At 41.4% G+C, this 13,605-nt stretch overlaps 1 protein-coding gene across 1 annotated transcript in view; it reads left to right on the forward strand.

Annotated features, from left to right (window-relative positions):
- The window catches only part of LOC125232948 (sodium/potassium-transporting ATPase subunit alpha-like), a 33,211-nt gene extending 26,304 nt beyond the window's left edge, over nt 1-6,907 (forward strand). The window contains 3 exon segments of the mRNA XM_048138799.1: nt 3,192-3,366; nt 4,555-4,787; nt 5,203-6,907. Coding sequence (XP_047994756.1) covers nt 3,192-3,366; nt 4,555-4,787; nt 5,203-5,323 — 529 coding nt within the window. The 3' untranslated portion in view covers nt 5,324-6,907.
- The last annotated feature ends 6,698 nt before the right edge of the window (nt 6,908-13,605 follow it).

Here is a 13,605-nt window from a genome sequence, read left to right on the forward strand (position 1 = left end):
TATTATTGCTTGCCTACCATATTTAATCTAGCTTGATGCCTAAATCATAATTGTACGCTGAAAAGTACGCAGTAGTTCGTATCGGTAACTCGTTCCAAGCGCTTTTGCCGTCGGCTAAAAGACACATTGGTATCTTTACTCTGAGGACTACACAATGACTCGTCCGTCGCACGGCGCCACACAAAACAGGCAACTGAATTAATAGATGACCGAAAGGATTCGCCATGTTGTCGGTGCCTGCATTTGTTTCAACTGGCAACATAGCGTATCCTGTAAAGACTATTACGGATTGATCATAAAACCTAGAGACTGTGCCTATAAGCTACGGTCCCGCCTACCAGTAAGCCGGTCGTACGCTTATTTGGTACTTGTAAGAAAAGTGAGGTCGAAAAATAGTTCGATCCGTCATAATGACCACGTTTTAGCTGTTTTATGACGGCGCGAATTCTTGTTCGACTCATCTCGTCTAATCGTTCAGTTGTCGGCCGCAGCCACGAACGACAATAATGCGGCCACCCGTGTCTCAACAGTACCATTCGAGCTGGATGTGGAAGAGTGATTATAACTACCCCCGACCCTGTATACAGAACTATGTATTCAGAACTCCCAGTAAAAGATGTCTACTTGTATACAATACCTAATAAATATACGAAACCAGTACATAATACCTACATACTGTAACTCGTTTGCTTCTTAAAGCTCTTCATATATTTTCTGACATGTATGAACTAGAGGATTCTAAATAGATTAGAATTTTACACCTATCTCTCTATAATCTTCACTCTTCCATATTTCAAAGTACGCAATAAAAAATGTTGGGCGACACTTGGTCGGCGACGATGCACGATTAGATCTACTTAGATCGTGTAGTGTTCGTTCTAGACGCTAGCAACTTGTGTGATACATGTTGTCATGTCCCGTAGATAACTTAGAAGACTCCATTAAACATTATAAACGTTTGCGTTCAAGGAATGTCGTAGGCGAAAGGGTACATTTATAGATATAGTAATAATTTTATCACTTTACGTATTATTATACTTTACGTATTGTTATATTAGTATTGGTTTATTTATATTCAGTAGAAGAGCACGTTAGTCGCAAATAAACGCTCCAAGCGCTTTCTACGCCACACACACACCACACTTGGTAGGGAACCTTCGCTGATTATATCGCTTATAATGACTTCAACTGCCTGTCTAACTCACTCGCTGCAGCTTACTTACTACCCAATTACAGAAATATAAAAAATAACCTCCGACGTATGTTTTCTTAAACGCTATCCCCCCTATTCATAAACGTTCACTAAAGTCATCAAGCCGATAAAGTTCGTTTATCCCTTTCTATCACACCAACGTCGGAAAGGGACAAACGAACTTTATCGGCTTGATAACTTTAGTGGCCGTTTATGATTAAGGGGATATGTATACAAATATACTAGAACGGTGTCCAAATTATTTGATTAAAATTGTGCATTAGGTTAAAATTTCTGAAATTGGGTATTTTCTCTTTCCTAATTTTATTTTAATTTCTAAATTATTTTTAACATCGTAGTATCGACTAATAGAATGTTGTGCAGTGGACGCATGGATGTTGTTTTATCTCTATCGTACATTTAGTTTACTAACTTGCGGACATCGACAATGCTTACTGTAACTGTACTCTACAGTCTAATATGCTCTAAATCTTAGCATAGTTTAATTAAGAACCTGATATAAATTAACTCATATCATTAAAAAATGTAAAAAAAAATATCCATTCATGTTAATTAATTGAGATGAAAAACATTTTCGATGTACCAAATGAAATGATGATTTCCTATTATTAAAGCAAAAATCATTTCTATACATTAATGATTGCGTCAATTTTAGACTAGTACTTCCAACTTAATGAACAATACAAAGAGGATATGATTTTTGTTTTAGTATAAATCTGCTAACTATAATATATAATCCTAGCCATTTATAAAAGTTTAGAGCATACTCTATATTCTTAAAGTACCTACATAAAAGCTTACTAGCTAGTTGCATACGTGCCGATTGTCCAATAACTTCAAACGAATGCACACATAGAAGGCACTTTACGACACACGATACGAATCAATCCAAATTTTGTGCACATTAGTAAAAAACCTCAACTGGTCTTTACTCCTACCAAGGACGATATATACGGGACTGACAATCTCATACAAAAAAAACCGGCCAAGAGCGTGTCGGGCCACGCTCAGTGTAGGGTTCCGTAGTTTTCCGTATTTTTCTCAAAAACTACTGAACCTATCAAGTTCAAAACAATTTTCCTAGAAAGTCTTTATAAAGTTCTACTTTTGTGATTTTTTTCATATTTTTTAAACAAATGGTTCAAAAGTTAGAGGGGGGGGGACGCATTTTTTTTCCTTTAGGAGCGATTATTTCCGAAAATATGAATATTATCAAAAAACGATCTTAGTAAACCCTTATTCATTTTTAAATACCTATCCAACAATATATCACACGTTGGGGTTTGGAATAAAAAAAAATATCAGCCCCCACTTTACATGTAGGGGGGTACCCTAATAAAACATTTTTTTCCATTTTTTATTTTTGCACTTTGTTGGCGTGATTGATATACATATTGGTACCAAATTTCAGCTTTCTAGTGCTTACGGTTACTGAGATTATCCGCGAACGGACGGACGGACAGACAGACATGGCGAAATTATAAGGGTTCCTAGTTGACTACGGAACCCTAAAAATTACCTCTGAAATAGCTCAGAACTCATGTATAAAACTAGATGGCGCTGTTTCACAGCCTGGAAGTGGCAAAAATGACATTTTCGACAATATTTTTCGTCTTTTTAATTTATTTTAAGAACAAACGACATACTTCATTTTGATATAATGATATTACTGCAATATACATTAAAAAAATATATATATTGTAGGCCTCATCAGTGTAGTTATGATAGTATTTAATAGATGGCGCTTACAAATGGAGGTACGTTGCTTAATATGAAGATTGTCAATCCCTTATACATCATCCTTGCCCCTGAATTTCTATTGCTTATTAAAATAAATATTCAAGAAATTAACTGAAATATTTTTGCTCATTTCAATTGGCTAAGAATTTAAAACATTGTAAACGTGTGTCGATAAAAATCAAGCTTGCGAGACGTTCACTCCCCTCCCGTTTCTGACGTTCCCCTCGGGTGTTGGCAGATTGATCTCCATGGCCTACGGGCAAATCGGGATGATCCAAGCGGCGGCCGGCTTCTTCGTGTACTTCGTGATCATGGCTGAGAACGGATTCCTGCCGCTCAAGCTCTTCGGCATCCGCAAGATGTGGGACTCCAAGGCTATCAACGATTTGACTGACTCTTATGGACAAGAATGGGTAAGTTAGAACATGGTAAATATAGTTTTATAATAATAAATTGTTGCAAAGCAGCTAGATTCTTCTCGTCCATTTATTTATTAGAAACGATATTATTTTATACAAATACGAGTAAATTACCATTAGACTGTTGAAAATGCGGTACTTTTAGCTCAGTAAAGAAATGTTAACACATAACTCGTCAAAGAAAGTAAACTTTATACGTACGTTTGAGTAAAACGACAGATACTTACTTTATTATAAACAACGAATGTTTGTTTTTAAAAACCGGGACTTAATCGCGTATAACTACATATTAAACTGACCTCCAACGTTTCAAGGACGACGTTGTCCCCGTGGTCTCGGAGAAGACTGGCTTGAAATGACATCAACACCTTCTGACAGCCGCGCGAGTTTTTCGAACTACCCGCACTTGGTTTTGATTATCAACTTGAACTGTTTGCGCACTAGGGATGTTACTCTGTCGACATACAACACTGACGATATTCGATTTAACGACTGTCGATATTATTTTCGGCTTACACTTATTAATGACAGGATTCCAACGTTGGAGGTCAGTTTAATATGTAGTTATACGCGATTAAGTCCCGGTTTTTAAAAATAATTATGTGTAATAATCGTGAAAGTTTAAATCAGTGTTTAACGAATGTTTGTGTCTGACGTTTACGTACCACGTCAAGGTCTGCCCAAATATGGCAAATACGCCGGTTACGCTTACGTATTGCATCTCACTTGTAAATGATTTCATAATACACATGGTATGGCGCACCAGAGAGTGGAACAGTTGAACATCGTGAACCAATAATGCTCACTCCAAAGCACACAGTCGCTGTAGCGTAAATTGGGGAGGAGAGAATGAAACATGCAATGCTTTTATCACCGCACCTCCCGCCAAAGAAACAAAGTTCATCCTCACTTTCTCGACACGTGGCAAACCAAGAACAAACGGGCCTCTCGCTCGTTTTTGCCCAGAACGTGCAAGTTGTGGAATGAGGTGTTTCCCTTGCGCTATGATATGAGGTTCCTCAAGAAGCATTTAGGGTTCTCAAAGGTCGGCAACGCATAAGTGGCTCCCCTGATGTTGCATATGTCCATGGGCGGCGATGACTGCTTCCCATCAGGCGGCTCGCCTGCTCGTTTGCTGCCTATTTCACAAAAAAACAAACTGACCTGTTGTTTGTTCTGCAGACGTACCGCGACCGCAAAGCCCTCGAGTTCACCTGCCACACCGCGTTCTTCGTGTCCATCGTGGTGGTGCAGTGGGCCGACCTGATCATCTGCAAGACGCGCCGCAACTCCATCGTGCACCAGGGCATGCGCAACTGGGCGCTCAACTTCGGCATCATCTTCGAGACCGCGCTGGCCGCCTTCCTGTCTTACACGCCCGGCATGGACAAGGGCCTCCGGATGTACCCACTCAAGTGAGTATATACATCCTACCGACTGTGCCAGTTAGACTTGACCCTTGCGTAAATGCATTTACGTCTCTCACTTCCAAGCGGGGTAAGCTCATTGGGGAGTAGTATGTAGCTCCCTCTGCTAAGTAGCCAAAGGGGGCAGGAGACCCGCTTACGTCACCCACTGCCGTTTACGAATGCCGATGCTAATAAGACTCAGTTTGCAAGTCCCCAAATAGCGTGTGTTTAGATACAGCAGTAACTAAGAATCCTGCCCCTTAGTTGTGCTTACAGTGTAACCACGATACACTCAAAGCTGGAAACCTGGAGCCGTCCTTGTCTAACTCACAACTTGTCTGTTCTTACATATAACAAAACCGACTGCGCCAGCTAAGGTCGCTATGTGATGTGAACTAAGAGTGTGTGTGTATGTGTACAGGTTCGTGTGGTGGCTGCCGGCCATCCCGTTCATGCTGTCGATCTTCATCTACGACGAGATCCGGCGCTTCTACCTGCGCCGCAACCCGGGCGGCTGGCTGGAGCAGGAGACGTACTACTAGACGCGTGCCGTCTCGCTCCCGCAGCTGTCGCCGTCTCGCTCCCGCGCCGCGCCCGCGCCGCCGGCAGGACGGACCCCGCCTCCTTATTTATTGTTTCCATGAACTATGTATGTATATATGCACGGTGAACGGTGGTTTGATATTTGTGATGAAAAATATTATACACGATTATTATTATTTTTGATGATTATGAATCGAGTTATTTTTATATTGAAAATTGTTTGACTATGTAATTTGACGATTGAATCTCGAGGACGCGGCTCCGGAAGCGTACTCGGGCCGCCTCGCGACGGCGCCGGCCCGGACCTCGAACACACTAATCGCGTAAGATAGACTTAATGAATTATACTAATGAATTGTTTTTCACATACTTATGTAATAAGTAATAAATGATCGTCTAGCAGTAGTTCATCGTTCGTGAATCATATGGGCGTCGGCATGCCGCCGTGTTCGGCGGCCAACGAAAGCATTTGTTGTAAAATTACAGTTAAGAGCCATTATTATTATAATTTAAGTATAGATTAAGTTGGATTTTTCGAGTGGAAACGTTTAGTTCGCTCAGCGATCGGGTGCATGGTGTGTGCGAGGTCGATGTGGAGTGCCTGAGGATTAGTGTACACTGTACTACCGCTTACTGTTAGGTAGGTAGTTGAAATTTTGAAGCCGTATTTTGAATCGTAACGTAGTTATGAGCATACACCTCCGCCTGCGGGCCGCGCCGGGCCACTGCCGACTCTCGCTCCGTCGCGGCTCCACGCTACAACACCACGCTTTCTTTTGTAACGACATATTCAGATTATTAGTGAATTTCGTCAAATTTATTAAAAATAGGCTGCTCATGGTAATTATGTAAGATTTTATTTCTTAATTAAAGGATAATAACAAAACGTAGGGATGCGTAATTAGAAATTTTTAAAATTATACAGTTATGATAGAGTGAGATTGTTTTAGTGGCCACTCGGGGCTCCGGCCGCGGCCGGAGCGGGCGGCGGCCGCGAGCCGGGCGCGGGCGAGCCTGCGCGGCGAACATGCTCGCCGTGCGAGCCTGCGCGGCGAACATGCTCGCCGTGCGAGCCCGCGCGGCGAACATGCTCGCCGAGCGAGCCCGCGCGGCGAACATGCTCGCCGAGCGAGCCCGCGCGGCGAACATGCTCGTCGAGCGCGCGAGCCCGTAACGCGCCTCTGGCGAACCAGCCGGAGACCCTAGTGGGACGATTCATTTCAATTTTTCGTAACGAATACATATAACATTATAATAATGGTTACAAAAGTAAAATATAACATTATAGCGACTAATAAATCTAAATTATATGAAATGTTTATAGATTTAAACGAAGTTTGTTTCTTTAGAGTGACCTGTGCTTGTTTGAGAAGACGATGTACATCTCGTGACAATAGTGGTTGATCATGATGATATTACTGTAATGATTTGATCTTTGTGAGCCGTTTATTTGACGTACACCGTAGAACTTTGTTTTGCGTTCGACAGTTATTTACACCGATTCATTTTTTAGTATTACTCTGTTGGCTAGGAGCGCTGTAAAAATGTAAGTGTTATTAATAAAAAACATTTTCAAAATATTATTCGGTTGTTTCATTCCATGGAGTACGGTCCTGAGGCGCTTTCACATCCGGCCGCTCGGAATAGTCGCCAAAGCCTTTACATATGCTTCGCCAAATGTTTTGCCAATGTAGTGAAAACGAATCGAAATGCTTCGAATAATGCTAAATAGGATAACGGAAACTGCGAACAAATCAATACATCTTGCATCTCTGACCACAATAAGACTAGACGAATAGAAAATTAAGTTAGTAGCCAGGATAGGGATTTGTATTCTCTTTGCTAGTTGCTAAAATGTCACAAGCAGTAGAACGTCCACAAGCTTGTTCAATAAGTGGCTAAATTGGAAGATTTCTACAATAAATACGTTACTCTTTATAATTGTTTTATTTCAATCCTCGATTAATATTGACTAAGAAAATTTATCTCTTCTCTTTATGAAAATCTGAAGTGGTAAGTGATTCAAACTAGTCAATAAGAAGTCACAGACAGTACACCTTCATTGTCCCTAAACACAAAACAAAGTTTTGGAGGTTTCAAATTCGCAGCAACAAACATATGGAATGATCTGCCGCCATTGAGGAGGTACACCACTGACACATTTTATTTTATCCCGCCAGGCGGCGCCCGTGCAAGTGTCTAAGCATGTCACTGGCAATCATATGTGTGAGAGAAAAAAACATATCATCATCTCACTCTCACGTGTGAAATTCTTTATTTGTGCAATGGACTAATAGGGTGGCGTCATCTGTCATAACCTTCGAGTGTGCCTCCTCATTCTATGTCGTTACCGGAATCCACGAGAGCAGATTTACTTAAATTACAGAGAAATCACTCCCTGAACTAACTAAATAAGTAATATGTACATAAAATACTTGTATGTAAATGTAACTACTATACCTCCACGCGCACAATAAACAGTGAAGATACAGCTAGGGTTCTGTTCATCCCGTTTGCTATTGGACACCATGACCCCATACATTTCACGACTTATCTTTCCGAACAGGCTCCGTAGCCGAATGGCATGTCTGCGAATCGAAACGCCGCAGAAATGTAGTCTGGCTCTGTCGCGCCAATACGCAAGAGCGATAGAGATAGATAGCTACGAAAGAGATATTTTTGTGAGCGTTTGTGCATTCGGCTACGTACACAGACATCTCCTCTTTGAAAGACAGTGACATATTATGACCATAGACTAAGGGATATGACATATTTCTCTTAAGTGGTTGACAAACTTTAAACAAAATAATCATGTATTATTTTATTAAATATGCCAGACCTCCTCAGGAGATAAACAGGTGATCCAGGAATGAGCTAGGCTAGCCAATAGCTGTCAGTGAATGTAAGTGTCGTCTCGTAATTTTCAATAAAAAATATCGTTGATAATTTTACATAGTAAGATAGTAATACAGCGGCTGAGAGACCAAGCCCGCAACCAGGTGCCGTAGCCGAATGGCATTTCTGCGACGCGAAACGAAAACGAAACTCCGCGAAAGGTAGTCTGGCTCTGCCGCGCCAATACGCACGAGCGATAGAGATAGATATCTACGAGCGTTTGTGCCATTCGGCATATTGTACCCATTATACAATACCTAGGGCACTAAAAGCCGCGTATCGACTGCGCGCGGCAAACCATCGAACATTGGCTCGCGCAGCGGCCGCGCAATATGGGGACGGGTCCGCCGCGCGCGGCAGCTTGAACATTGGCGCGCTCGAACGTGCCGCGCGGCGAACCAGTTCGTGTCGGTTTTTGGTGGCGCGGCAAAGGAGCGTCAGTGTGTTGTGTTGTGCGTGCGCAATTGGGACGGACCTAAATGAATGTTTGTTCACGGATCGCCTGCCGCGCGCCGCTGCCGCGCTATATGAAAATGTTGCTTTATAACACTTCGCGCGGCAGGGCCAGTCGAAGGTGGGCCCGAAGGTCATTAAGGCCGACCGTTAGCATAAGGTAGGGCTGCAGGCTGCCCTAGATAAAGGCCGAACCCATATACGGAACGAGAATTCGCATTTGTTTTTCATTACACTGCGGTATTTGGTTATTGGGCAGAATTCTATGTAACATCAACAGCGCAATGTAACTAAAATGTGACTGCGCGTTTTCTAAATGGGTCCTAAGGGTGGGGTGCTGGGGAGCATCTGAGTGATGCTCAGTAAAATCTAAAAATGTTGACTCTAGCTTTCGAACGTTCAATATTTATAGCAGTGTGCACCCAAGAGGGTATTGGGAAAAGCTAGTTATGATAAATGCGTGGCGTGAATGAAATTTTAAAAGTACCTATTTTAAGTACTTTTATTAAAACTAGTGGTGCTCCCACACTGGCTGTTATATAACATTTATAACAGCCCAGTGTGGGAGCACCATTAAGTATGCCTCCAGATACACGGTGTTACATGAGGGAACCGAAACATTTTGACTACTAATTTCGGAGGGCAAAACGAAGGTAAAATTTTATATGAAGTCAAGCAAATTACGCAAAAAAAACTGCATCATCGCCATCAAAATAGCGTTTTGTTCTGAGAAATAATAAGTAATTGTTATTTTTTTAATGCTTATAACTCTGAAAGTAGGCGAAATCCAGAAAAATTTATATGGCATTTTACTATTCTAATATGACGTTGGAATAAGCTGTTAAAATTATTCGGTTTCCTCATGTTACACCTATATGTTAGTACAAACAAAGACGACAGTACAGTGTAAATGTGAAGAAAATAAATATCCCAAAATAACGCATTTTATGTGGATTGTGGAGCACAATGCACAATGCGCTCTTCAGTTGGATTTCCACTATTTCCAGGGTGCGTAGCCGAATGGCACAAACGCTCACGAAACGCTCACGAAACGAAACGCTAATAGATATCTATCCCTATCGCTCTTGCGTATTGGCGCGACAGAGCCGGACTACGTTTCGTTTTCGTTTGGCGTCGGAGAAATGCCATTCGGCTACGGGGCCTGTACAGATACAGTCGGTATATTCCAGTATTCTACAAAAGTCAAAATTTCGTGGTATGTAGAGGCAGGGGATCGATTTTTGAATTTCGAACGCACGAATTCGCCGTTCGAAAGTCTGTGCAAAACGACGTAATGCTAATTTTGAAAAAGGGCGGCTAGTAATTTTAAAACGAGTAGTAATGACCACTCGTTTTCGATTCCGTTAGTAAAATTTAAATCGCTAGTAGTGGAGATATTATTGAACGAATTTCACGAAATCGAATGGCCGAGATTCAAAAATCGGTCCCCTGGTGCTTGAAATAAGATAAGTTTAAAAAGATAAAAAAAGCTAATTTTAGTACTATAAATTTCATAAATCCCTCGGAAAAAAGCTTTTTCCATAACTCTCGTTACGCCTGTGTGTAATTAATTGCACACCTACTGAGCAAGTGTGATGAAAAGCTATTTATGATACCAACTGTACTAAGGACGGAGTTCCATGGAACTGGCACTATTCCAAAGCCCTCAATTTCGGATAAATGTTACATTGAAATAGTATGAGACTGCTTAATTTATACCCTGATTAATGCGAACATTCATTTTATTTATACGGTCAGTTTAAAGCTAGAATACTGGGTGCCTAGCCAACGTCACAGTCGCTTGGTGTCAGGCCCGGCCCCGTAGTCGAATGGCATTTCTGTGACGCGAAACGCCGCAGAAATGTAGTCTGGCCCTGTCGATCTGTGAGATCGATAGCTACGAAAGAGATATTATAGTGAGCGTTTGTGCATTCGGGTACGCCACAGATGTCATCTATACCATAGATCAAGCAAACGTATCTACTTAGCGTGTCAAATGAACTCAGTGAAATCCACTGAGTTGTCCGTCTTTACTCAAGCAGCTTGCAGCTTTCGGGCGTCAACAACGTTAAGTCAACCAAAACATAAAAATACGTTACGTGATATTCAATTGCAACAACACCATGAACAATCAAGAACTGAGACATATTTAAAATTACAGGCAGAATCAACTTCACTTACAAAATTTGACACCCAGGACCGCGGCGCATACAAATATACGAATTTGTTTCTTCTATCTAAATTAAGTTCTGTGGGGTACGCACACTGAGAGTGCACGCTCATATAACGCGTGCGGCGTGCATCTCAAACAATTGAAGCTCATACAAGTGTCCTGAGTCGACGCTGCATAGGGTGTACGCACGCCCGCCCGCCCCTCTGCACGCTCGCCGAACGCTCCGCGCCGAGCGTCCACTCAGGCCTTACGGCCCAGCCACGACATTGGTCTAAGCGCGACAGCGGCGAGCGGCAGCCATACGTGCGAATGAAAAGTCCCATCGCTGTGTCTCGCTCCAATGTATGGCCGCCGCTCACCGCTGCCGCGCTTAGACCAATGTCGTGGCTGAGCCGTTACACTTACGCTTAGTAAGCGTATCGTAGCTATAGCTTTCCCTATCGCTCTTTCGCAGTGGCGCGACAGAGCCAGACTGCGTTTCGTTCGCCACGTAGCGTCAACTATTGTCACTTCGGCTAGGCCGGGTGGTGTGATACATTGTTGAATTGTTGCTTAAAGCAATGTGAAGAAGCTGAGAAATACGTTGCTTGTAATTTATTTTAATTATTACATACATATAGGTAGGTACCTACGACGCCAAGTGTTGCAATCTTGACTCATGATTTAGTTAGTAAAGTGGCTAGTAAGTAAGTTATTATTTATTAAGTCATGTAGGTATGTTAGTTACTGGCTTAGCAGTCAAATTTATTGACTTTTCTTCTGTGAGTCGATCTGTGACTGTGAAATTGGGCAAACCAATAAATGACCTCAAACCTTCAAGTAAAAAGCGTACACCCATCTTCAACCCTTCTGATGTTTCGGGTGTCCAATGGGCGGCGGCGACCGTTTAACGTCAGTCCGTTTTCACATTATCCGATCCGATATCGGATGTCGGAAGGATTTCAATGGAAAAAATCCAAGATGGCGCCTGTAATGTATGGGATATCGGTCCTACATCCTATATCGGATCGGATAATGTGAAAACGCACTCAGGCGACCTGTCTGCTCGTTTGCCTCCTGTCCTATTCTATCGAATAAAAAATAGCTCATATACCTACATAAATTGGAGTGTGTGGCCTTGCTGAGTATGTACACTCTGAGTAAAAAGAGTAGGTATCTAGAAATAAAAAAGTGGCAACACGGTAGTCATCCCTTTCAAATCAATATGTGTGAGAAAACGGGACGACACTACGATGTTGCCACTTTTTAGGGTTCCGTAGTCAACTAGGAACCCTTATAGTTTCGCCATGTCTGTCTGTCCGTCCGTCCGTCCGTCCGTCCGTCCGTCCGTCCGCGGATAATCTCAGTAACCGTAAGCACTAGAAAGCTGAAATTTGGTACCAATATGTATATCAATTACGCCAACAAAGTGAAAAAATAAAAAATGGAAAAAGATGTTTTATTAGGGTACGCCCCCTACATGTAAAGTGGGGGCTGATATTTTTTTTCATTTCAACCCCAACTTGTGATATATTGTTGGATAGGTATTTAAAAATGAATAAGGGTTTACTAAGATCGTTTTTTGATAATATTAATATTTTCCGAAATAATCGCTCCTAAAGGAAAAAAAAGTGCGTCCCCCCCCCTCTAACTTTTGAACCATATGTTTAAAAAATATGAAAAAAATCGCAAAAGTAGAACTTTATAAAGACTTTCTAGGAAAATTGTTTTGAACTTGATAGGTTCAGTACTTTTTGAGAAAAATACGGAAAACTACGGAACCCTACACTGAGCGTGGCCCGACACGCTCTTGGCCGGTTTTTTAAATTCTACTCTTTTTGGTCAGACTGTAGGTATTGTAGGAAGGTATTACATTAATAAAATTAGGTACGCCTAATTATGCACTGTAGTAGAGATGTGCCGAATATTCGGTATTCGGCAAGTTTTTCAATGTTCGTATTCGGCCGAATAATTCGGTTGCATTTCCGAATATTTACCGAATAAACAAAGTAAATAACTAATGAAGATCTTAAGTATTCCATTGAATAATAAGCTCCTATTTGAATAGCTTTCTAAGGAACTATGCGTCAAAATACTAGGTAGGTACAATTGTTTTGTAAAAAAGTTAAAAAACCGTAGTTTAAGAGTTAAAAAGAATTCAGAGTTGTTTTAACTAAGTTTTAGTTATCCATTAAATCATAAGAACATAGTCACAGTATAAACCAGTAATAACTCTTCTTACAAACTTCACGCCGCGCGGTGTGTCCCCCTCCCTCCCCTCGCATGCAGCGAAAACATGCGAAACTGGTAATTATTGGGCTGGACAGTCGGGGCCGCGTTTGCGCGCTGTTTTGATGTGTGTGTGAAAATGACGTCAGTGCCGAGGTCATTTCGTTACTGTAGTGTTTATGGATGTATGGGGAACAGTTCTAAAAATCCGGATATAACATTCTTCACAATTCCTAGACTTCCAGAAAAGTAAGTGGTTTTTATACTTATATTTTTGCAGCGTTAGGTAAAAGTGAGATATAGTGATACATTAAAATCAATAAGGATTTACCTGTAACGACATTAATTACTTTGCAACCAAATACTTGTTTTTTATTTAGGTAGATGATGCGATCTATCTTATCTCGAAAGTTTGGTACCTACTTAAATATTGTGGAACCATCTATTCATCCATCTATACTATTTCGTCAGTATTTAAGAAAAAAACACGTACCTACTTGAATGGTACGTAGTAGAAAGTGCGTTTTTGTTTTAAATAATATCTAAGTATAA

The sequence above is a fragment of the Leguminivora glycinivorella genome, chromosome 13 (assembly GCF_023078275.1).
Source record: "Leguminivora glycinivorella isolate SPB_JAAS2020 chromosome 13, LegGlyc_1.1, whole genome shotgun sequence".
Taxonomy (NCBI): Eukaryota; Metazoa; Arthropoda; class Insecta; order Lepidoptera; family Tortricidae; genus Leguminivora; species Leguminivora glycinivorella.